The sequence below is a fragment of the Solea senegalensis genome, linkage group LG6, assembly GCF_019176455.1.
Source record: "Solea senegalensis isolate Sse05_10M linkage group LG6, IFAPA_SoseM_1, whole genome shotgun sequence".
In the NCBI taxonomy this organism is placed as follows: domain Eukaryota; kingdom Metazoa; phylum Chordata; class Actinopteri; order Pleuronectiformes; family Soleidae; genus Solea; species Solea senegalensis.
Window position 1 is genome coordinate 5,543,120 of NC_058026.1, and position 25,331 is coordinate 5,568,450.

General features: G+C 41.8%; 1 protein-coding gene across 5 annotated transcripts; it reads right to left on the reverse strand.

Moving 5' to 3' along the window:
• Positions 1 to 707: 707 nt before the first annotated feature.
• ldb1b (LIM-domain binding 1b) lies at positions 708 to 24,208 on the reverse strand. Of its 5 annotated transcripts, none has more exons than XM_044028341.1 (11): positions 24,009 to 24,207; positions 10,029 to 10,131; positions 9,099 to 9,143; positions 8,753 to 8,828; positions 8,561 to 8,663; positions 8,289 to 8,461; positions 7,877 to 7,999; positions 7,079 to 7,162; positions 3,934 to 4,057; positions 3,526 to 3,674; positions 708 to 2,907 (listed from the first exon to the last, which is right to left on the reverse strand). In XM_044028341.1, exons 1-11 carry the CDS (start codon positions 24,034 to 24,036, stop codon positions 2,677 to 2,679), a joined length of 1,239 nt encoding a protein of 412 aa, XP_043884276.1. In that variant the 5' UTR covers positions 24,037 to 24,207; the 3' UTR covers positions 708 to 2,676. The 5 variants fall into 5 exon arrangements, with proteins under 5 accessions (XP_043884276.1, XP_043884275.1, XP_043884279.1 ...); XM_044028340.1 differs by lacking the exon at positions 24,009 to 24,207 and adding an exon at positions 16,148 to 16,265; XM_044028344.1 differs by lacking the exon at positions 24,009 to 24,207 and adding an exon at positions 12,718 to 13,105.
• Positions 24,209 to 25,331: the final 1,123 nt, after the last annotated feature.

Genomic DNA, 25,331 nt, shown 5'->3' on the forward strand with positions numbered 1-25,331 from the left:
TTTTTCCTTTGTAGCCGTTTTTTTTTTTAAGGACGGATGTAGACCCGGATCAACACTAGGCCCAAACACCAGCAAGTCTCAGAGATGTGAGGAGGGCCCAGAAATACCCTGCAGCACAGCCTCTAGCCTGTGTGACATACAGCTCACCTTCACTGACACCTGACAGCAGAGGACAGGTTTGTTCAGAGGTGGAAAAATGAAGGCATGTACATACAATAGACAAGGCTTTACAAATGTATCCACACACACAAACTGTTTATTTGTGCATGTTAACATTTGTAATTAGTCACTTATAAGTGTTTATGCATGGACAGGCGGTTCAGGTTTCGGGGGCCTGGTTTGTCTTGGACACATACAAGGAAAAAAGGTTGGGAACCACTGTCTTAAAGCTGTAATCCAACAATGAACCAATCGATCAACATGTTTACCAAGTAGTAGGCTTTGCTTTCTGTTACAATAAAGATATCCCTTCTAAATGTAATTTCTGTGTAAGCAGTGGGAAATCAATCACCTCACTATCTCAACATGAAGTGCCTGAGGAAAAACCCATCCGTCCATCCAGATTTCTTTTCTTATACGATTGCTTTGACTGCATGTTTTATTTTTACTCGTTTCAATTTTAAGACCGCAGAAAAAAGTTTCCTCATAGTCAGTGACTCGTTAGAGCTCCACAACAAAATCTGATTTCAAAGACAACGCAAAATATATTAAAGTGAAAATGTATCTTTTTATTGGTACCATACATTAATTATCAAGGGCAGAAACTAACCAAATCAAAAAAATATATATCAAACAATGATTTTTCTACAGGGTTTTTCGGAGAAGGTACAAGTCACCATTCAAGCTCAGTCATAACTGCTGCTGGAATCCACTGGAACACAATGGAAATGTACGAAACAACATCAGCCGTTTTTAGTCAGACTCCACAGACTCAGAGTTGCTACAAAATGCCGACTAAACTCAATGTTAAGCTGGTTTTAGAAGATGTTTGCATGATCCATGACTTCACATATGTCGGTTATGAAAGATCAAACAAATGATTAAGACAGAAATTGGAAAGAGAAAAATCTCAGTTTGAGTCAGTGACAAAACATGAAATCCAACTAAAATTCAGTGAGCACATTCACTTGACATTGAGCTAGTACACAAGATTAAAGATGAACGGTGGTCAGTGAAAGTTCACTTCCTGCGTCGATGAAAACATGAATTGAATCTCTGCCAAAATAAATTAAAAGAAAAAAATCTATAACTGTAAAATTGTCTCTCCATGGTGCCACTGTACCCCAGGGATTTTGTAATTTTAATTTACACAAGTTTTAAAAAAGAGGGAGGAGGAAAGAGAGCAAGTGGGTAGATAGAGGGAACAGGTTCATGGGTGTTTTTTCTCCTTTTTCCTATTTTTTGTTTTCTTTACATTAGATCAGGATGGCTTTAGGTAAATCTAAGTAAGAATACATTTTTATTACAGTCAGACAGAACTTTGCTACTACCTTAAATATACAAGCACAAATACACAAAAATTCAAATCTCCAAAAATGGAACAAAAGACAAAATAAAAACATCCACACTAAATTATTTCTCTTTTATAAACATAAAAGATAAAAACAATATATTTTAGATGGGGGGAGGGAATAAAAGTCCTGTGTTGCTCCTTGGTCTGTAGCTTTTCAGTATTGGTAGAAAATAAAAAAGTAACAATTGAAATGAAGGCGTTCAATACAAATTAAAAAAACATTCTAGGGAAATATATACTGTATAAAAACTCTGTAACTGTGTGTGTGTGTGTGTGTGTGTGTGGAGGGGGGTGTTTTAAATGATCTCTGTTGAAAGACTGCATTCACTGTAGTCTAAATCAGAGATGACGCGGGCACTGCGGGACTTAAAATCCTTCAATCATCACGTTTGTTTTGGCGTGTATCTGTGTGTGTATGTGTAATGTTTCCCTAGTGCCACATTTAAGTTCTCCTTCTCATGTATGAATTTCAATTTGAATTTCTCATGTATGAATTTCAACAGTTTTATAGACTGATATTAAATTATGGTCTGTCTGCTTCAGCAAAGCCACAGATGAACTCAAACTGCCTCTTTTGTCTCCTCATGCGTTTCACTCACACACACACATTCACACACACACACACACACACTCTATTAACAAACGTTATCAGTGACATAAGCATCGACAGAGCAGACCAGAACTGAGAGCTGTGTTAAGAGGATGGGCGGAACAAGTTATCCCAAAGCAACTCTCCACCATCTCAAAGCCCCACTGCCACTATTCTCCTGCACCCAGCCCCTTCCTGCATATAAAACTTCAGTGTGGATGGTTCAGTGTGCACAGTTCTCCTCTACTACAGCTACTACATTGTCCAAACTAAAAAAATAGTAAGAGCAGATGAGACATTTTGTATATGGAGGTGAGGGAAGTGGGACAGTGCCTGAATATTAAAAACCTTGTAAAACTTCCTCGGGCACAGAGGATGAAAGACTGAGCTCTCTCTCAAAGCCTCCGGGCTACGTGTGTGATGAATCTGAGCTCTACATGGATGTCTCAGTAGGTGAGTAGATGATGGGACTGTTGCTGTTGTTGCACTGGCGGCTGTTTGGTGTGAAGTGGGACGGGACGGCTGAGGAGTGACAGACAAGGGCTCATGTAGTGGTTTGCGGGGCTCTAGGGCTCTACTGCGACGCCTGTGAGGTGGGGTTGTCGTTCTTGCTCTCCTGGCTGGGCGGGGCCTTGTTGTTCCAGGGCGAGTTGGAGCCCAGCGCTGGCGAGTTGTTGAAGCTGTCCTCGTCGTCGATGCCGTTGGCCGCGTCAAACTGTGTGTTCTCAAGCCGCGTGATCAGGCGCTCATCCTCGTCACCGAACTCTCCTCCCATCAGAGTGGGCTCTCCCACCACCATCACGTCCTGCAGAGACAGCATCACTTTCTTCAGTACGCATGGAAATTACAAATGTCATAACAAGAGCATGAACTGATACGTGTTGGTGTGATTTTTTTTTTTATATTTAAATAAGCGGACTACATTCATTATGTGGATTCTGTCAAAAAAAAATTTCTTTTAATGAAAGTTAGACTTATTAGAGTCACTATTATTACCACTCCCTACCACAAAGGGAACAGATTATAAATCGAAATCTAAGATTCAGTGAATAAAAGACGCTGTTAAAAACCGTGAGTCAAAAAGTCTGAAAAGTCACAACGGCAGAAAGTGAATATGATGGTTTGGGTTCATGATTCCTTGACAAGTATCAAACAAAGCAACAAGCAACAATAACAGATGGGAAGCAGTATCAAAACACTGCAAAATACCAATTTTTCTTTCTGCATTATGCTCTTATTGGTTAACAAACTCAGCAGTGAATGTAAACACACATAAATGTGCACTTTAAACAAAAATATTGGTGCAACACTTATGATGCACTTTAATGGAAACCAAGGCTTATTTCCCCTCCATGAATCAGCTTTTCAATAAACACAGGTGTAATAGCATTTTGCTGACTCCAGGTGGGAGTGATGTACTCACTGGGACTTGGCTAGACAGAGGGAAGCCACTGCCCGGGCTCTTCTTTTTGTTGTTGTTGTTGTTGTTAGTTCCTCCTCCTGTGCTGATGGTGCTGCCACCTGACATCTTACGCTTCCGCCGGTTTTTAGGCGCCTGTCTTGATGGCTCGGCTAAAAGGCAGAAATAAGAAGAGAGTTACAAAGATACACAGATACAAATAAAGGTCTGTCTGTTTGTCAATATTGGGGCTTTTCCATTATACAGCTCGACCACTACTCCACTCGACTAGACTCATGTGCTTTTCTTGTTACCTGTTCTAGGAAGGTTCCAAGCGAGCTAAGCCAATATTAAAATGTGATCTCAACAGACTGCTGGCCACTGATTAGTCAGAAACTCTCAAGAAAAAGCGCCACGTGTCATTTATCTTACCTGGTGGTGCCACCATCCTCTGCCACTTCTGGAAGAGGCAGGTCTTGAGGCAGTCTCTGGGGCTGAGGCTGTATGTCTTGTGTCTGGACATCAGCTCCTGCATGGGCTCAAGAATCACACACAGCTGGAAGTGGAAACAGAGAGAGGAAACTGGTTAGAGATTACAATGACAATGTGAAGAGATTCTCCACTTGATCAAGTGGCTGGAGTTAAGAACAAGCATGTCAGTGGTGGACTTGAAATCCACGTTCTGACAACAGAGACTCAGGTTTTTTTTCACTGAAGAAGTTTATATTCCAGTGGTTGGGTTGCTGAAAGCAGTTTCACTGTGTAGGATTTGAGACAGATGGGTAAACTATGTCATGTGTGATGAGTTTCCGGACATTTCAGATGTTAAAAATGTACACAAGACAACATAGTCAAATTCTGATCAGACCACACCGATGCTAACAGCAAAAACATAGTGAGATGGCACATGGTGGCACAAGAGTGGGGGCAGAATAGACAAGCAGCTTTAATGTGTGTCACTGAATGGCAGATAAACAGCAATGTGTATTTGTAGAGATTTGAAATAAAAATAAAATTGTCAAATTACAATGATGCAGATGAAAGATACTATATAATTTTGTTCGTAAATGTCTAGCACTAAAGCTCCACACACATACCCCACACTTCAGGTGAGGTGTGGGAATATGTGTCCTCTGAGTTGAGGTCCATATTCTAAACGTTCTTTGTCAACATTAGTTTTGATGTCTCACTGCCTCGCTCATATGTCAGAGTACCAGGGTTAATTTCTAGACCTGAAGATATATTTCAACATTCACTTTACCTCACTCATGTTTCAGAGGACTGGGGACAATTCCTTAAACCTGATGTTCACTGCCATTTGGCTTTAATAGTGTAGCTGTTATGCTTCAGTCTGATGCTTCTGTGTAGCGCAGGAATGTCACCACAGACAACTCAGGCAGACAGGCTATTCAACACACTACAGCTTTAATGGAATCTGTTGACTAATTAATACTATATTCTTGACAAACAGCCACATACAACTTTTCAATTAAATAACATTGGGGGTTGTGACTCATTTGTACCAAGCAGTAAAGACTCAGCCTGTAGTTCCAGTCTGACGGACAGAAGCAATACAGGCTTCAAACACTGCCAACGCTGACCCATGCCAATACCGATTAAACTGAACAACCTCAAACTTCTTTGAGGTAACTAAATTTTCATTGTCTTTTTAAGAGGAACGGGCAATTAAAACATAGCAAATGCATACACACTGCATACATACAAGGTTTTTAAGACTAAGGCAGCACAACAAAGCTGATACTCTTTCTGACAAATGCTCACTCAGTGGACAGCACTTAAGAGTGTAATCAAAACCTTTGAGGGTGACAAAAACAAAAGGACTCCTTTATCAATACTCCAACAAAGTTTTATGTGTACTTTAAACTACATATGTGCGTAGACTGCCATTTTTATTTATTTGTTAAATTTAAATAAACCTATAGCTATACAGGAGGCAGACAACAGCCTCCCCCTCTCTAGCGGCATCACCTTGTGACCGATGTTGAGGCACTTCATTCAACTTCTATATACAAGTGTATCCAAGTAAATACAAGTGTTTGTATTTCACAAATATTTTGTTTATTGACATATATTCACTAGAGATGTAACGATATGAAAATTTCATATCACGGTTATTGTGACCAAAATTATCACGGTTATAAATATTATCACGGTGTTGTTAGATGTGTTCAAAATGTTCAAAAAGTACTGAACACACACTGAAATCTTTTAACAAAGTTTTATTTAAAAAAATATATTTTATATTATATGATGATTACTATTATTATTATTATTATTATTGTTAATTATTATCTGACTGACTGACACGCGCGCACACACACAGATCCTCAATCTGTCGGATCTGTCAGATAATAATTAAGTAGCAGCAGTCGTACACAGCATGAAAATAAAATAGAAAACACAGAAACAAACAAATTTTGCTCTGCTACGGTACGTGTCATCTGCACACACTACTTGCTTTCGCTGATAGCACCCAATAACATGTATTTTTACAGGAGTAACGTTCGGTAACACTTAACTTAGGTTTCCTTTATTGACAAAATAGGAACGTTTTACAGACAAACCATGACATTTCCCACTATTCAGAAATCCCGTTTTTGTTGACTTACTTTACACTCGCTGAAAGGTTGTGGGGTGGTGGTCACGGAAGTGTTACCCCCCTTCGCGGAGTTTTTTTTTTTGTCTTCAATTATTTTACCGTCAACATCTTTTAAAAATGCAAACTATGCCCAGACTTCTGATCTTGTTTTTTTTACTGGGGGGAAATCTCTGGAGCGCAGGTGGCTTCAGCCGTGTTGTCACAGGACAGTGGAAACTGCACATGCGCGCCCGCTTCTGAGCAAGTGCCGTTCAGGTGCTGCTGCTTCTTCAGGAAATGAGCAGTATCACTGAGTTTTGCGGTAATCAATCACGGTTTTAACGATAATTAAAATTTGAAACGGTGGTACTAACCGTCGGGAATTTTACCGCGGTTTATCGTCATACCGGTAATCGTTACATCCCTAATATTCACATTTGATTCATGGTTGACTACATAAAATGACCTAACCCCACAACCTCATCATAAGCACCACTCGGTATGCAAACATGTGATTGAATGCATGGGCTACCCATTCATTTAGTCAATCACATTATGCCTCAGTAAGCCAACAGCTGGTGAGTGTGAGGTTTGGCTGCCCAGTGGCTGAGGAATAAGACATGTGCGTGCACTCCGGCAAGTCAAAGCATCATTATAATGTTGAACAATGTTATCCAACATCATAGAGTTTGCACAGACTGCACAGGCTTAGAAGTGAACATGTCAAAGCAGATTATATAACAGCTATAACAGCTAAAGTCATGTGGCTGGAGCAACTTGAAGACAGCCTCTTTTCTCAACTAATTATGCTAGTAGATGGCAAATTTGAACATGTGAAACTGATGATGAGAATTTGAAATGTTGAGTGAGGTACGGTTACAGTTATAAAAGCCGCCATTCTACCAACAATTGCTCCAAAACAAGGAAAAAATATTCAAGACAATAAAGATAAAATTGTTGAATGGGTGCTTGACTTACTCGGAGGTAGTTAAGGGTGGAGTTTGACAGGCCACATCTTGTTATATTTTTGGACAACTGGTCCAGCATCTGTGGGTCCTGGGCCTGGGACATCAATTGAAGACAGTTACTTATAACAATTGAACAAAAACACACACACACACGCCTGGATTCACTTCGGCAAACTACACTGATCCACAACTTGATTACCCTACATATACCTAGCCATAAAACTTGTTTATACTTGCATGAGGCAACACATACTGGCTCTCAATGCACTTTGCTTCAACAGTTAATTGTGTGCATAAACAGGAAGTCAACAAGATAAGGTCTGCCAATGAATATATTGAATAGTAACATCATAATAGTTACAGTAAATCAGTAATTTCAAACATTCTTTCTTTCTATACACACGAGTTGTGTTTTCACACCTCACACATGTGGGAAGTTGATGTGTACACTGAACTGCTTCCCTGTGTTGCTTTGTTAACTATGCAATAAAAACTCCTCTCTGCTCTAAAAGAGCTGCTTATTAAGACACATCTGCGAGGCCAGTTTTCCACTGGATATATCCACTGTGTGCACAGAGCACACATGGTTACATAAATTCAGAGGTGTCAGACCAAGCACCACAACAACGTTTGGAGCCCCCACGCCCATGGAGATTACTTCATTCCTGGCGCACATTCACTTCCACCAGAGGAAGTATACACCAAGCTAAACAAATACTCAATAGACTTCTTTTTTGTAAGTTGCCCTCAATTAACTGATCTTTGTTCTGAACTTTTTCAGATTGTGTGCCCGTGTGTATTCACTTACATGCATGGCCAGTATACTTCGGGGGATGAGTTCACGATGTTGTCTGATACTGAAGTGCCATGTCTTTATCCTCATCATGTCGTCAAACATGAACTCCAGGTACAAGCGCCCCTCCACACATACCTACAGGAGTTTAGAGGTCGGAGGTCAGTATGAAGCAGGAGGACCATGAAAACATAAACAGGGAACTGGACAAGCTGCTCTTCTGTACTCAGATTTAGGGCAAAGGTTATAACTGAAAATATTGGCATGTGAGAGCTGCATGAAGACATCCTGTACATCCTGTGAGGCCATCATTTAAAACCAGGATTTTTCCACAATGTAGAGACAGATTAGCGTTTAAGTTGGAATACATACTACTATAACATATCTCTGTTAGAGGTGTAAACCCTGCACAAGAACACAGTCTCACCTGTGTGAACATGGGCTTTCCATTCTGGGTGACCATGGTGCACTGATCACAGTCGAGGGAGACAAAGTTATTGTGGAAGGACTCCTTCGGATGTTTCAGCACATAGTAGAGTTCAGTGGCACCGCCCTCAAATATACTTCGGAAGTACCGTGGAATCAATGTCCGGCCAATTGCTAGTGAAGAGGAAGAAAAAAAAGATGTAAGGGAAAACTAAGGAACAGCATATCATCCCATTTAAAACGGAATAGACGGCTGTGATTTTGCTTCCTTACTGTAACGTTTGGGTCCATCCTCCAGACAAAAAGTAATGGTCAACATGGCATCATCTTCGAAGAATTCCGTAGTAAATGCATCCCACCACAAGTTATCACACTCCTACAGGATGAGGAAAAGAGTAGACACCAACATTATGTCTTGTTTCTTTGTGTGTGCATACAATATACATACAACACTGTGCCACAAACCTCTGTCCAGTTCTGTAGCCGTTTGTTAAGTTCAAATATTCTGTAGTCTGTCTGGTTGCCATATGGTGTGTGCCTCCTGTACAAATATTTCAAGACAGAAGGAAACAAATGGAGGAGTTATGTGAGAACAGTAAGCCTGTATAATGAAAGGCTTCAGTGGAATGAAGGAAACTTCCTGATCACTTAAATGTTAATGCTCTCATAGTGTCTGCACTTTTCTGTTTTTTTTCCAACACCTATTTGAGCCTTCTCAGATAAGAATATAACTTCCCACAACCTTATCTGAACTTTACTTTAATTATTGCTGTTTCACAATGGCTGGAGATAGCAAGAAATAATGTCTTACCCTATTCCTGGCTCCAGGTATGTGGGAGGATACATTGGGGTGGGACTGAAGAAACAAGAGACGGAGGGATTGTTACATTCAGCTAGAGAGTTAATGTGCCCTACTTCAGGAACTAGTATGTCTTTATGACCCTGGGACTTCAGCCAAGCATGGCCCACATTAGATGATACAAGGAGACACTAAATAGAAACACTTCTCAAATACACATACATCAACTGCAGCTGATCTATTTACTGCAGAACGACAAGCTGTGAAATACTGCACACAGTTCTGTATAGGTACAATCCCTCGCCTTACAAAGCCACACAAGGCAACTTAAATTGACTGAGAGTATTAAAGAGTTGTCTCACATGGCCAGTCTAAAAGTTTCACTTAAGTCATTGAGGACCAACACACATTTGGCAACACAATGAGGTGTTCATATTCATTAACAAAGTATAAGATCAGCTCTTCAACAATTGCTAAAAACCTGACAGGTTCCCCACTATGGCATAAGATCCCTAACTCAGCTCCCTGCACCCTGATGTCCCTAGAACTAAACTATGCATTGAAATCAGTTACTTAGTGAATTTGACAAGAGAAACAGGTTGTGTAGCTCCAAAATAACATAATGTACATTTCAGGATTTGTTCATGAAGTTAGTGAACCTCCAAAAAAAAAAATCAACCACCAGTGACTATCTCAATTTGCATTTCATATTCACAGAAGTGCTGCTCATGCACTCTGTCCTCTAAACCACTTCCAGTAATTTGTTGATAGGTCAGAGTCAGCCTAACAGATGCCAAGCTGAATCAACAATCACTTTTTTAAGAGAAGCATTTTTCAGGCAAGCTTTACATAGCAATATAGAGGGGAAGGCAATAATACAAATACGTGAACATGAACCCCAGCAGACTGCTTAAAAAACAGACATAACACATAAAAACTCACCCCACGTCTCTGTCCAGCATGGTGCCGGGGTGGAAAGGGGGGAAAGTGCTACCGTTGGGGGGCTCCTTAGGGGAGTACAGCTTGAATGACTTGGAGGAACAGCCTGAAAGACAAGAAAAATGTAAACATCATTTTCAATTTGTGTGTCACCTCTTAGGTGAGTAGTTATTAGAGCTTCTAGATCATGGCAAAAAACGTCTTAAGTGACCACTTAGATGGAAAAGATCTTAAATTATAAAAGCAAATACGAGAAAGTAAACATAAAACCATACATGGTATTTTGTTTATCACCACCAAGGAGGCTGCTTTCTGTGCTGTCTGTTAGCAGGATAAAGTACAATCCACTGAATTCTTGAAAGTTGGTTGGGTGTGGGGTACGGGCCAAGGAAGGACCAACTATATTTTGGAATAGTTCTGAGTTAGGGGGCAGATAAATTAAGAGTTTTCACTTTCCTTAACATTTTGACATATGGCATGCCACCTGTGCAAAGTGTTCCTCTGAATAAGTATTTTGGTATGTGGTATGTGCTCTTCTTCCAAGGAGGGTGTGTTTTTTGGCCACGTTTGTCTGTCTGAGCAGCACAACTCAAAGAGTAAAGCACAGATTTTGATAACACTTTTCTTTTCAAGGATGTAGGTTATTATGACCCAGGGAAAAATATTAGAATTTGGTAGTGATATGGATCTGGATTTGTTTTTTAGATCAATGTTTAACCTTGTGAGATAAGATAGCATGTCAACACTGTTGCCTTAGTGTCTAGTTTTTTGATTGAAGCTTATGTATGGGATGGAGGCAAATGGCACCAATTGTCCAGAATAGCTGCACTAATTTACAGATTGTGTCCATCTTCTCACATGAAGATGCAACATGACATGTCAAGGGGAAGATTCCTGTAAACAACATGCTTCTGTCACAGCTCTATTACCTTTTATACAATCCTCCTAAATAAAAATGGAATGCTATACATCATAACATCAACATTGACTAAATTCACCAAGAAACACACAAAACCGATGAATCTCTATCAAACACACACACACAGTGCTCCAGCACTTATTGTACTCTAATTGCCCAGCTCTTCCATAAAGGTCATCTACGCATAGCAGCCACTGGGTCATGACCCCTGTCGTCGCCATGGTGAAGCCCCGCCTCATTTATGGCTGTCTTTTCAGTCTTTGCATATTAAACACATCTCTGAGTGTGCTTCAAGGAAGATGTATATTGTGTTACATACATGGATTTTTTTTTTTAAATTGACGTTGAAATGAGGGGATGTTTTTAAGCAGGGGAAATTGTTAATTGTGTTAAAAATATATCTATATATATTATATAATATATATAATCCAGCTGCTCTTTGAATGCAGCACTTACTAGTTTCCAGTGTAGTTGGTTTCTACTGTCTTTGTAACTAACAGAGCTAGAACAGATACATGTGGTCTGCTGCTGACATACAGAGGCAACATTGATAACAATAAAAGTTTCTCATTTAGAGCACAGATCATTATATATGTGTACATATACATATATATATGATTGTGTGCAGCCCGGCTGCCTTCACTATGTGCAACAACACGTTGTTTACACTGTGAACATCAACACTATGCTATGGGCTGGATGCTTCACCAGAGAAAAACAAATGGGGGATGATAAATAAATAAATAATCGATGTTATGTGTCCATTAGTTGTTGAGAGCTCCATTAGCTCCTCTCCTCTCCTGTTAGCGGTTAATGACAGGCAGTCACAATCACATCAACTGGACTCCACTTCCTCCACTGGGAATCATGTTCCCCTCTCCCAGTACACTATACACACACACACACACACACACACACAGACATTAAACATGCACACATTTTCCTGCTTTGAGTGATCGTCGACCAACCTTTAGAGCAAAATCTATCTCAGATGCCGAGTGACAGAAACCTAATAAGTCTGGCACACAAACTACAGACCCAGTTTTCACCCAGAATCACCACATAAGAAGAATAACCTGTGGTGGGGTTTTGGACATATGCCACTGCACACTGCCACCATGTCTGTTTTCGAGGGACAAATAACTGTCTAACAGGGATACCCTCCAATTGCTAGGTTATACTGAAGCACAAACCTATGTTGGTAAACTTTCTGATAAGGACAAGAATGTGATATTACGATCGCGCTTTACTTTTAATGTGAATTAAAACTCCCGTTCAGCCTGTAAGTTTAACATTTAAGTCACATTTGCACATTTAACATGGAATTATCTGGCTACAAAGGCTATTAGAAAGGCAACAAGCGTACAATGCTAACACTGGGCTTTAAGCTAGGCTAAAACATCAAACGGACGCTTTGAGAACCCACAATAATTTCGCTACATAACTTAAAACGAATGTGTTACAAATGTATATCGAGCACAACAACTGAGCAATTCCCAGGTCATACAACACTGCGCGAGCAACGTTAAAACCCTGTCAATAAAGGCCTGCGGGGCAAGCTAACGTTAGCAAGACACAGCCAATTGCCCGTTAGCCGAAGTTAGCTTTCTTGCTAACGCCTTAGCGTTCAAATCCCCTTTTCAACGGAAAAGGGGCAGCGAAATAAAACGAAAAACGACAACAGCCAAAGTCCCCGAGCTAAATTCACTCTCTCCAGCAGCTGTACCCCGCGGGTTAAAAGTGTGTGTTCGTGGAAAAGCGAACCCCTTTTACCTGCAAAGAAGTCCAATCAGAAAATTGATGTTTACAGATCCGTGATGATAGACCGTGTGTACGCTCCGTGCGTAAGAACGGATAGGCCCGCTGGACGGACGCAAAAAACGTACCGACACAATACGTCCCACTGAATATGATCAATAAAAAAAATCACTCAAACACAAGAGTCTGAGACGGACCCGGGCCTGAAATCACGGGAGTCAGTCGGTTATGTTTTGTCCCGCATGAGGCCTTGTCAGTGGGCTGAAGCCTGCTGTGGGTTTACATACGGACCCCGATCAGCCCTTTGTTCACGGGAGGACATGAACAATAGCTGTAGGCCCTCCTCCTCCTACTCTCCCTCCGCAGTGCATTTACTCCTCTCTCCTCTCTCCTCTGCCCAGCACCGCCAGCCGCCCTCTCCCACTCCCCCTACTACTACTCCTCCTCCTCCCCCACTAATGCACAACTGCACATAAAGGTTGTCTGGTAAGCATTTTCCCTCACTTCCTTAATTCCTTCCTCCTTCCTGCTGCATCCCATCCTTTCCCTGTAACTGACACTGGCCCCTAACAGCAGAGATGAAATGTGTGTGTTTGTGGGGGTAAACAACGATCACATACTCACTGTAAAGTGGTTTTCATGTTTGCCTAATTGTACTGAAGAGCAGTGCTTCTCAAACTTTTTTTTAGTAGTGTAGCCCCTGTGAAATTGTGGTTGGGCCAAGTATCTTCTAATCAGTGCAAATAAAGCACTTTTGGTGGGGGGGGATTTATTAAAAACTGCAAAACACAGCTTTATAGAAATAGAAATAGAAATATCTGTAAAAAATCTGGTCACAAAAGAAACAATTCACTTAAATATACATAAAGATAATGTGCATATAAAAACAAATATCTAAAATAATATAAGATTTGCTCTCAAAATGAAATCATGAACTTAATTTTGAATAAAGATTTGCTCATAAAAATAATAGTTAATTACAGTTAAACTAATTAACTGAATCCAGGCAATGACAAAAAAGACCCCTATATATTACTGTGAAACAATCTTGATGTGTTGTTTTAGCAAAGCCACAATAGCTACAGTATTATTATTTCTCATCACTTTTACTGGAACACATCCAGAAAATATGCATTTTTAAAACCAACTTTTTCAGAAAACAAAACCACTTTTAAAAGGTCAAAATGTCAAAGTATTTTTGCGCGACCTACCTAACCCTTACACTTATTACTATTACGCCAGATTTACATCACATACACATGCTGTATGAGTTTGCTAATATACAGTACAGTATATATAAGACAAACTTTAAGTAACTGCCTTTTTACAGACATTAAACAACAAAGCTGGTGGTTGATAAAGAAGAATCAGTGTTATGTGTCCTTTAGCCATATATGCAAAACATACAGCTGTTTATGTTTGTTACAGCATATAATACCACCTTTCAATAAAAAAAACATTCTACTTTGATAGCTCAATATCTATATAAGTGTATAACCTTAAATATTAACCACTAAATCAAAAATCACTGCACCCCCATAACATTGTTTTAAAAATGAACAGATAATTAACTATGTAAACAGAGACTGGGTTGAGACGTACAGATGAGTTGTGGAAGAATATATTAAGTTTATTAATTATAAGTTCTATCTCTTGGCTGGTTTACCTTCTCCAATCATAATAATTAAGTTTGTGAAACATGGTTCTACAGTGTTACCTGTGTGAATAGATACAGTGTGACATATTATGTGCAGATAGTCAAAGTCTGATCAGACAAAAGTGCGAATTAAAATTAAACTAGGTTTTATGTCATGAAAACATCCAAGGGTTGTATATATTATGATGTCTGGCTTTCCCTCTCTCTATCATTCTTTAACACACTCATTCATTCATACACACACATTTACACGCATAGGAAGCACTAAGCCAAAAGGAGAATCCAACAGGCCTCTAAATCTGTTCAAATCGCCTGGAATTACAATCAGCTATGATATTCAGATCACAGCCGGCAAATATTCACTCATATGGTCAAAGTTGGTATATAAAAAGAACAAGTCATATTGGATCAGAAGTATTATATATACAGTAGTAATAATGTGAGTGTACACTAGCATCAGTTTGTCATGATACGTGCCAATTTGTCATATTCATCCACAAAGGAAAGAACTAGAGTGGTGATGCCTGCCTTTTGATTTCATCAACCAAAATGCTATATACTATTTACACATGGGCTTAAAAATCAAAGCCTTTGTGATATTGTGATATTTTAGAGTCCATAAAGTTTTGTTGTGACCTTTAATTTTCCCCCCCGCCATGTTTCCTGTCTCGTAACAGGCTCTGACACATTCGCCGTCAGGATGTGCAACCGCATAACTTTCCATTCATGTGCAAGTCAAATGCAGACGTCTGGATTATGGTGAAGTGCGGCGCCTCCCGGGGACATAAGAAGAGCATAAGCTCCTCAAAGGCTCGTATGTCACTCGACCGGCAACAAAGCTGGTGGGGCTGAGTTTGTACACACATTTGGTTTGACCATAGTAAACCTGTGTGCCACGAGCACTTCACCGCTCCTGGCTCCTGTCAGGCTTTTGGCAGCATATTTGTGTGTCTGGTACCACAGGGAGGTGTCGTCAGTAGTAGCTTTAGAGTGTCTGTTGTGGGTGACTTGTGTGGATTTGCCTATCTTCACATTCTCTGGCCCCTGTAGCCATGGCAACACGGGCAGTCAATGCTGTCACAACTGGAGAGAGAGGCTGAAGAATCATCCATGGAAATGGACACACAAGGGTTAATCCTGCGTGTGTGCATGTTTGTGTGTCCAAAGCTCACCCATTGAAATGGTACATGACGGGGTTAATCCCTAGTGCACGTGTGTGTGTGTGCTTGTGATGGGGTGATGGAGAGGAGGTGGTGGTGGTGGGAGGTGTATCAGGATAAGCCTTGAGGGGCTTACACACACCGTCTCTTTTGCTCTCAGGCATAGGGCAGTCCTTATCTTCAACCACACACACACACGTGCGCGTACACATATGCACACACACACAGCTGCCTAACCTTCGCTTTACCAGACTCATTTCGTCACTGGCACTTACACATTTACACCTAAAGCCTTAAATCCATGTATAATACGTGATTAAAGCTGGGGCGTGCAGAGGCTGAATAAACTCCCCGAAGTGCACAGTGTGATGTTTTCGCTAAGCTTACACTTAAAACTTCCAAGTGCAACTATTTTAATGCACCTTTGTCAAAGTTAGTAAAAGGAAAAAAAGGAGGCCAAACTTGAACGGCGTCGCTCGGGACGTCAACAAAGCAGGAGACAAACTGAAATATTTTCCTTTTTTTTAGGCTTTTTTTGTTCCGTTTTGTCCGGGGATTTGATGATGAATCAGCTACAGTAAAAAAATAAAAGAAAAGAAAGGAAAAAAGGTCAGCAAGACAAACTTACCTTCTTCAGTTTCTAGTTGTTCTGACATTGACATTTTGTCACGTTCAAATTGACTTCCACAGCCACACACTGATCTGACTCACAGACTCTGTTTTCATGCCTGTCCCTCTCTCTCTGATATCTCCCATGTCCAGACTGTCAGGCTCAGGGGCACCAGGAGGAGGAGGAGGAGGGGGGGGTGGGAGAAAGATGCCTGCATGTACACCATGTCTGTGTGTGTGTGTGTGTGTGTGTGTGTGAGCGTGCGCTCTCGTGCACGCGGCGTGCAAATGTGTGCAGCGTGCCACTTCCACTCGCTAGTCAACAGGAAACTGAACGGCGCGTACATCTGCCAGAGTTCTGATAACAACCTTCCCCAGACACCCTCCCCTCCAGAACTGTCTTCAACACTGATCTGAGGACGGTCACATGTTGGTATGTCTGCAGAAAAGGGCCCAAGCCAAACTGATCCCAGCTTCAAACATGACAGCCAGTGTTATATAGAGCACAACATCATATCACTGTTGTTTCTTCCCCCTTTTCCTCCCAAACAGGCCAAAAAAAAACAAAAAAAACACTCTCTTTTCACAGATAGATTCACATTTCTTTCCCCAAGTGTAACACCAAAGCTACTGTTTCATAGCTTTTACCGCTTCGTAGTATTAAAGTCAGACACACTGTAAACACATCAATATGACAGCTTGGCCCATTCCTTGATAAAGAAGCTAGAGACACATCTCTGGGGCTCTTTTCAGTGATCGCTGTCTGGCAGATTCTCCGCGTTTGGCAGCTCAGGCTTCACTTTACTCTGTTATTGGATCAGATAGAGGGACAGAGATCTCTCTGTCTTAGTCAGCCCCAAGAGAACATCTAAAGGACAAGCTGTCACTTTTTCGAAGGAATGGGCTTTAATGCAGCACTGACCAGCTGTAGCTCAAACAAACTCACATACTTATCTACCGAGTAGTTCCATTTCATCCTATTTCATACGCGGTGACATTTATTTATCTACTCCACTGCATCAGATGAAATGAATGCTGAAATATCACTGACACATAATAATAAAATAATTAAAATCATCTCCGGCCAACAACAACAACAACAACAACAACATGATGCAAACATTACCTCCTCATAAATTAAGATATGATCAATATGCAGTGGCTTTATCTGTATATATCAAACTAGTCACATAAAGTCACTGCTATGGACTGCAAGTGCCCGAGCGACGGAGGTACACAAGTGTGAGATGTAGAACCTCCAGACTCAAGAACTCCTTCTTTCCCACTGCCAGGAGTTATAATAATGGACACGTCACCTAGCTCATGACCCATACTATCATTTTGCATATATATATATATACTTTCTTTAGCACATCTACTTTGTATTTTGTTTGCACAACATGCAGAGCTAATGTTCTTTTCTCCATAACAGATGTCTATTTCCTTTCTATCGTTGTCCATTTCTACTGAACTATTTATCTATTTCTTTTGACTTTGAACTCGGCATTTGTGTGGACACAGTAAAGAAAGAGTTCCATTGCACAGAGAAACGTGTTTTCTTACTGAACCTATGACAATAAACTCTTTGAAACTCTTGAATCTAAAGCTACAGCTTTTGCTCATTTTGTTTGTTGTCCCACATAATGAGAACAAAGTAACAGACAGAGAAAATAAATCTGCTAAACCTGCTGTTTGACAGTCTTAGAGCTCATCTGTGGTCTCAGACAGTGGCTTGTATTTTTATAGTAAAGTCTTACATGTAAAATGACACCCTGTGTCCAGTCAACTGATAATAAAACTGTCTTTTTTTTTTTCCTACTTCGCATATAAGAAAGTAAGTATTTGCCCTCGTTGGACGATATATTACGAAACCACGTCTGTCAGTGATGCTGTCTTTGATATCCATGTTATCCTCATGTTGACGTCTCTCTTTGGTGTAAAATCAATGAGGTGCATTTCTTTACTTGTTGTAAAGAGAGTTTCAACTACAGGAAACTGAAAGACACTTGTTGTCAGATCACAGGAAAATAAAACAGAGTAGAGGAAATTTAAAGTAAACATTATCCTTTTACTCATGTATAGTGAGATTAATCAACTGTTTACTTTCTCATTATGTTTAATCATTAAGTGGAGCATGTACTGTATGTACAGTATGTATGCAAGTAAATAACTTGGCAGACCGTCTGTATCCACATGCCTTAGTCTTAGTGCAGCTTGTTGCGTGACTATGTGGTGAAAGCACAACATTGTCACTTCTGCCCACATTCTGAATAACCCCCAACAATCAAACACATCTTGAGAATTTTATAGGACACAGGAATTCACTATGACATGTCGATGTTTAAGCAGAGAGAAGAAAAATGTCATGAAACATTCGGAAGATTGGTCAGAGCAGAGGATGACTATTAATCCACAGCATCGTAGGTGAAACTGAACAATCAGCTGAACAGCTCTAAATGTCTGCAGGTAATTATGAATTAAAAGTGACACCAAAAATACTCCTAGTCCTAGGAAACATCTTACAGGTAAATCTTACTAAATAGTCATCAAGGATCCATTGATTTACCATCTGCAGAAGCCAAACAGGCAATTCTAAGTGCAGTTACTTTATCCATAAATTGATTATTCAGACAGAAAATTTACTATTTTTATTTGATCATAAAGGTTTTAATCCACAGCACTGTGTAACATTATTTCATGACAAATAATATATTTGGCCTAAGTAGCTCTTCATATCTCTCTCATATATATTTATATGTATGTATGTACATATATATATACATCCCATGAGATGATTTTTAAGTATCAGTATTAAAAGTATTTTTCACATTATTGTATTTCAAAATGTACTTAAATATCTGAACTGAACCACTAGAAAGGAAAGTGGGTATGGATACACCATCTTTGTAAGAACAAATAAATAAGAGCACAATTTACATAAAACAATGCTCGTCTCAGCTTTTATTTCATGTAAATGTGCATGTGGAGTTTCACTGTGTTCCGCTTATTCTCTGTGGACAGCCATCGTTCTCGTTTTGATTTACAGGCGTGACTTCACCACGCTTCAATAAAAGGAGAGGGGGAATCAAAAAAACAACTGAAGTGACCTACAATCAGAGGTTGTCCTTTGATAGCAGCGTCCTCTTGTGGCCACAGGGAGCTGGTGTGTTTGTTTTCATCCTGTCCTACAGATCGTACTCACTCACTCACTCACTCACTCACTGGATGAATTCCCTGTGCAGGTTTTTCTCGAGCAGGTGAACACAGGCGCTGTGCAACAAGGGAACTTCATCAGCCAGTTTGTCACTCATGTAATAAAAACAAGCCAGAGAGGGAAGGGATTAAGATCATTAAGGGATTAGATTATGTAACGTATGAATGAATGTTCCTTAACAAATTATTGATCAAAAACACACTTGTGTGCGTGTTATAATTCTTTAAGATCAGCATTATTGTCCAATATGTTTTTATTTTCCCCTCATGCTGGCATTTTGAGGTCAGTGTTTGTGTGTGTGTGTGTGTGTGTGTGTGTGTGTGTGTTTGTTACCTCTTTAGGACGTTTTCTGGCACAAACACTGACCTTGTCAGGTCCAGTTGTCCTTATGGAAGTATGGAAGTATTCCTAATGAAGCATAACCTAATTTCTTAGGAACTAGTGTTAAGTTGAGGGCTAAGATTTGAATTGTGGTTTGTTTAAGGTTAGGGTCAGGTATTAATTGGTTATGATTAAGGTTAAGGGATAAGGCTTTGTTAAAGATGTCCAAATGAATGGAAGTCACTGAGAGTATGAAAGGAGAACTGTGTGTGTGTGTGTGTGTGTGTGTGTCTGCTGACAGCTGTGTGAGTGGAAATGACAGTGCCCTGATGCTGCGTTCTCTGTTCTGTGGGAGCCATTTTGTCTGTCTCTGATCTCAGAGTCAGGTCTGCCCCCTCAGCCCCCAGCCAATCACGTCACCGCTCAGCCTTGCAGAAAACATAAAAACACAGTCTGATCACTCTCTCACTCTCTGTCTCACCCGCTCTCTCCCTCCCTCCCTCCTACTCCTCCTGTGCTCCTACAGAGCTCATCTCCCACTTGCCTCGCTTTTCTTGGCTTTTCAGCTCTCTGCCTACACACCCCCTCCTCACCCCCTCCCCAATCACCTCACTCTCCTGTTTTCTCTTCCTCCCCACCCTCGCTCTTCCTCTTCCTCTCTTAATCCATATCTTTCCTCAGTATCATCTCACTCTTCCCCTCCATCACACCCTCCTCTTTAGGGCTCCCTTGTTGTGCAACCTGTTTCTAAACAGCTCAGCCTTTGTGCGTTTCTGTCTGTTGCCATTTCAGCCAGAGCTGCAGTCTTTACTCATTTTCTTCCAATCAGGGACACCATGTGACTCTCTGCATGAGAGGGCACAGTCCCTTCCCCCTTTTTTTCTCCTCCCTCCCTCCCTTCCTCTCTTCCTCTCTCTCTCTCCCCCCTCTTCCTCTCCTCCCTCCCCTCAGTGGAGCCAGCCACCCAGAGAACATACGCTAGCAATCAGAGGAGTCAAAGAGAAAGGGGAGTGAGGGGAGGGTAGAATAGAGGTAAGAGTCAGCAAGTGGGGCTGTAACGCAAGATCTGCTAAATGACTGACCACAAGGCAGAAAACATCTGTTTCTTCACAGAGCCTACTGTATAATAACTTCTCTTTGTTAATGCACATCCTCACACACACACACACACACACACACACTCATGTTTATGTCATCCACATGTTGGGGCACATGCTGTGTGCGTGTATGCATCCACGCACACAGACCCTGAGCCCACACAAGAAGGGGGAGGATCCTTCTGTGTTGAACACGGCTTTGGAATGTAAACAAGAAAAGAAGGAGAGGAGGAGAGCGGCTACAGAGGGACTGTGAATTCTCCTCATTTCTATTCTATTTTATTTGCCATCGTCGTCAATCAGGGCAGCGTCTGCTGACTCTCTGTGTCATGTTCTGAATGTATAAAGAGTGTAGGGGGAGTGAAGTTGGCAGTACACTTATTACATCACTGTAGACTGTAGAGTCAAGAGCTGGGTTCATTTCAAGTTGACACAAGTGATCGTTCCATATTTGGAGGTCGCATTTACATCGGCTGTAGTGTCCTCATCTTGTGTATTGTGTATTGTTTGAGGTCCACGGGCTTTTTTGTCATTCCTTGTATCACAGTAGGTCCTTTGAGAATGTCGAAAACTTAGGGGAAGTTGCCGTTTTGCTACATTTGTCTTGACGCAGAAATCAGTGGCTGCTGAAGATGAAAAAGAAGTTAATCTTCGTGGCACCACAAAAATAAGAAAAGGCAACAAAAGACTCCGGGAGGATAAAGAAGAGGATCCATGAAGCAGAGAGACTGAAGAGAAAAGAAAGGAGGAACACCAGCGAGAACAATATGAGAGCAAAAGTGGAGCGCGCAACAGTGCGGTCATACGTCGTTTTTGGAAATTTCCATGACCACTTTGATTAAGTATGCAATCTGACCGCAAGATAGCTAAAGCCTGGTTCCAAACAAACGCTGCTGCCTCTGCTGTGCAGGCTTGTTTAACGGATGAGGTTGCAGCGTTTGCCTTCGTAGCGCGGGCTGCTGCGTGGAGATTGAAAACACACTTGTGTGAATGCAGTTCACCTTTAACAAATTACACTTTCCCTTTGTGCCATTGTGTGTGCTCTCTGTACGATCTGCATGCATTCACAGACATCTGACACCAAATCCAGTGCCAGTCTCATTTCTCTCCTCACATTTGAATCCCCTCAGTCCTGTGTGATTCCAGCGTCCCTATACAGTGTCTGCAAAGCTGTGGCCACGATGAGTTGGCCCAGTCTCGTAATTTACTCCGAAACTTTCCGACCTTTAAAATAATCTGTCAACTCAAGAATTTCCAAACCACAAAACATGGGAGCAGTTAGTGTCTCCATTTTCCTAATGATTAAAGTCGAGACTGGCACTGGAGGAAATCTGATCTTTGATGCGCGGTTGGCTAAATATCCGTATCCACATCCCGGCTGTTTGAGGGTTGACCACAGCGCCCGCTGTGGCCTGGGACAGTGGAGAGAAGAGGAGGCCAGTCAGGGTGATACAGTAATACACACACACATACAGTTTTGCACAGCTATCCTTTTAAAGACTCTGCATTGACTTCCATTCATTTGGACAGCATGAACATTAGCATTAACCCTAACCATAACCATAACCAGTTAATGCCTAACCGTAACCTTAACCTAACCACAATTCAAACCTTAACCAGTTCCTTAGAAATAAGGTTTTGCCTCATTAAGACCAGGTTTTTGACTACTGATCCTGACAAGGTCAGTGTTTATGTCAGAAAAAAGGTCGGGTAACAAATACTAGCACACACACACACACACACTGCCATTGTCATGATTATGAATGCATTTTCCAGATATAGGGTTCACTTTTATGTTCTCCTTAAGACGGCAACATAAATTGCTGTAACACTTAATAATATATTGCCTAAAGCGCAGCGGTGCTTTATTTCCTGATTCCTCTTTTTCTTTCATACTCTATCTGATTAAAGTCAGTGAAATGAGAAGAATTATCTGTTTGCTGTCAGGCGCTCAGCACCCAAACACAACTGGCTGCTGGGAGTTCCTCAGCCTTCACAGAAGTCGCACACCTCTCAATATGGGGAGGGAGGGGGGGGTTCTAATATGACGGATATTTCTCCCCGCTGGTCGCTCTGTGTGCCAGACGTCCTGCAGCTGCTTCTCAACATGAGCCAGTTTTATTTATTTATTTTTTTTAAATGTAAAAGGATGAGAAGCACAACTCCGACTCAGAAGTTTATTGTTGTCATCACGTTGTCGATTCGCTTTTGGGTGAGGTGAGAGATGAAGTCAGGCGGTGAAGTCTCGTCTGACAGCTCTGACTAAAAACAGCAATGCATCCAGACAGGTGTAGAGACAAAAGAGGAAGTTGATGATGCAAATACATATAAGATGTAAGGAATATGTCTCTGCCCCTCTACGTCTCAGGTGTGCACTCACTGACCTGTGTCCAGCAAACTCTTAAAAAGAGGATGAAGACTCTAAGCTAAGTGTGTCGTTAAGCGTGTGTCAGTCCATCTAATGCAGTGATGGCGTTTTTCCACTGTATAGTATCAGCAACGAAAACCGCACGACCACCTGATTAGGAGGGATCATCAAGCTTGCGATGCATCATAAATGACACCCTCCTGAGTCAGCTGTGAAACATCAAAACATTCCCCAGCAACTTTTATGTGGGGAAGAAGTGCAAATCAATCGTGCAAGCTCTTTGATCAGAGCAAGTGATCTTTGCCCTTTGAATGTCACACTTTGACCCTTTGCTTTTTTTTCTTTACTTTAGAGAGTCTGATGTGCACAGGACTGTGTGCTACATCCTTAAAGTCTGTCCACCAGCAACAGAAGCAACAAGAACAACAACAAACTGGTGGAGGGCGAAGAGAAGTGGCATTAGTGGCGCCATAGCAACAACTTCACGCACAGATGTCTGCACCGCCAGCAAATGTCTTTCTCTCCTCCTCAAACTAAACAAACTGTTGTAACAGTGAATAAAGAAGAGGAAATGACACGAGACTTCACACTGGTCCAACTATTCTGGTATTTTCCTTTGCTCTCTCCATCCTCTCAGCCATCACAGAGGGCAACCTCCCATGAGCCTTTGCAAACAGAACCCCAGGGCCCTGGGGCACCTCTCTGCCCTAGTCACGCCACAGCAGTGCCTGCACTCACTAACCAAAATATAACATCAACAATGACAAGCAAAAGTCAGTGACTGGCAACAGCAACAGCAGCAGCAGCAGCAGCAGCAGCAGCAGCAGCAGCAGCAGCAGGGCTGTCGTTCACGGCAACCATCACCACGTCAGCTACTTACCGGGACACGCGCAGCCGCCCACGGACATCTTCTCACATGTCTGGTGTGAATCCGATCAGAATGATGGTGGTGGTGGCGGCTTCTGTTATCCCTGCTCTCTTCCTTTCCTCTCCTCTCTCCTCTCTCTCACCAGTCACTGCTGCCGCCACTGAGGCTGCTCACATGAGCGTCTGTTATCCCCACAGTTCACACACACATATACACACACACACACACACATACACACACGCGCACGCACACACACACCACCAGGGAGCAGAGAGAGAGAGGGAGAGAGAGGGAGGGAGGGAGGGAGGGAGGGAGTAAAGAGAGAGTGGCGACGAGGGAGAAAAAGAGAGAAGAAGGGGAACAAGAGGTTAAAAAAAGAGCACACAAAAGGATCAGATTCTCTCAGTTGTACTGTAGCTGTAGTCTGTGAATCACACCGTCTGAGTGTGTGTGTGTGTGTGTGCACGTGCCTGTGTGTGTGTGTTGCAGAGTGAGGAGAATTCTGCTCCTGCCTCTGCTCTGCCCTCACCCTCATCAGTCCTGCAAATTACAACTCAGGTGGGAGGAGAGAGGGAGAGAAAGGGAGGGAATGAGAGGCTATGTGTGTGTGTGTGCGTGCTTGAGAGAGAAAGAGGGATAGAGAGTGTCCTAAAGTGAGCAAGTGAGGGAGGGAGAAAGAGGGAGAGAGAGCGGACTGTCTGAGTGACCTGAGAGGCAGATTTGAGGGAATAACAACCATGTGATGTGGGTCCTCCCCTTAAAATATGTAGGAGCTGTTTTTCTACCAACACACACACACACAGGTTTAAATGGAAAACTGGCTTTGTGTGAGTGTGTGTGTCTGAGCGGCTTGTTACCATCCAGTGAAGGTCTGCTACATGGCAGGGGAGGGCAGGGGAGGAAAAAAGGGACGGGGTGTGGGGTGCAATTGATGTGCCTCAGCTCACGCTCTCTCTCGTGCTCCCTCTCCGTCGTCTCCTTTTCTCGCCCAGTCATTCTCTCGCTCCGTTAGTCTTTCTGTCTGCAATATGTCACACTGTGTTGCTCTCTCGCTTCACTCATCTTCCCGTCTACTCAGCCATTTATCTCCGCTGCTCTCCCCTGTCCTCCCCTCCTCTCCCTCGCCGTCTTCCTCTTCCCTTATTACCCTTTCTTCCGCTCTACCTTTCCCTCCCACTGTCTCCATCTCACTCTGATCTTTCCTCCATCACTCTGTCATTTGTCTTTTCCTCTTAGAGGCACAATTTTCTCCGTGTGTGTGTGTGTGTGTGTGGCCGAGAAAGAATTCTTAGGCCTTGCTTGTAAAAAAAAAAAAAACGACACCTGAAGGATGCA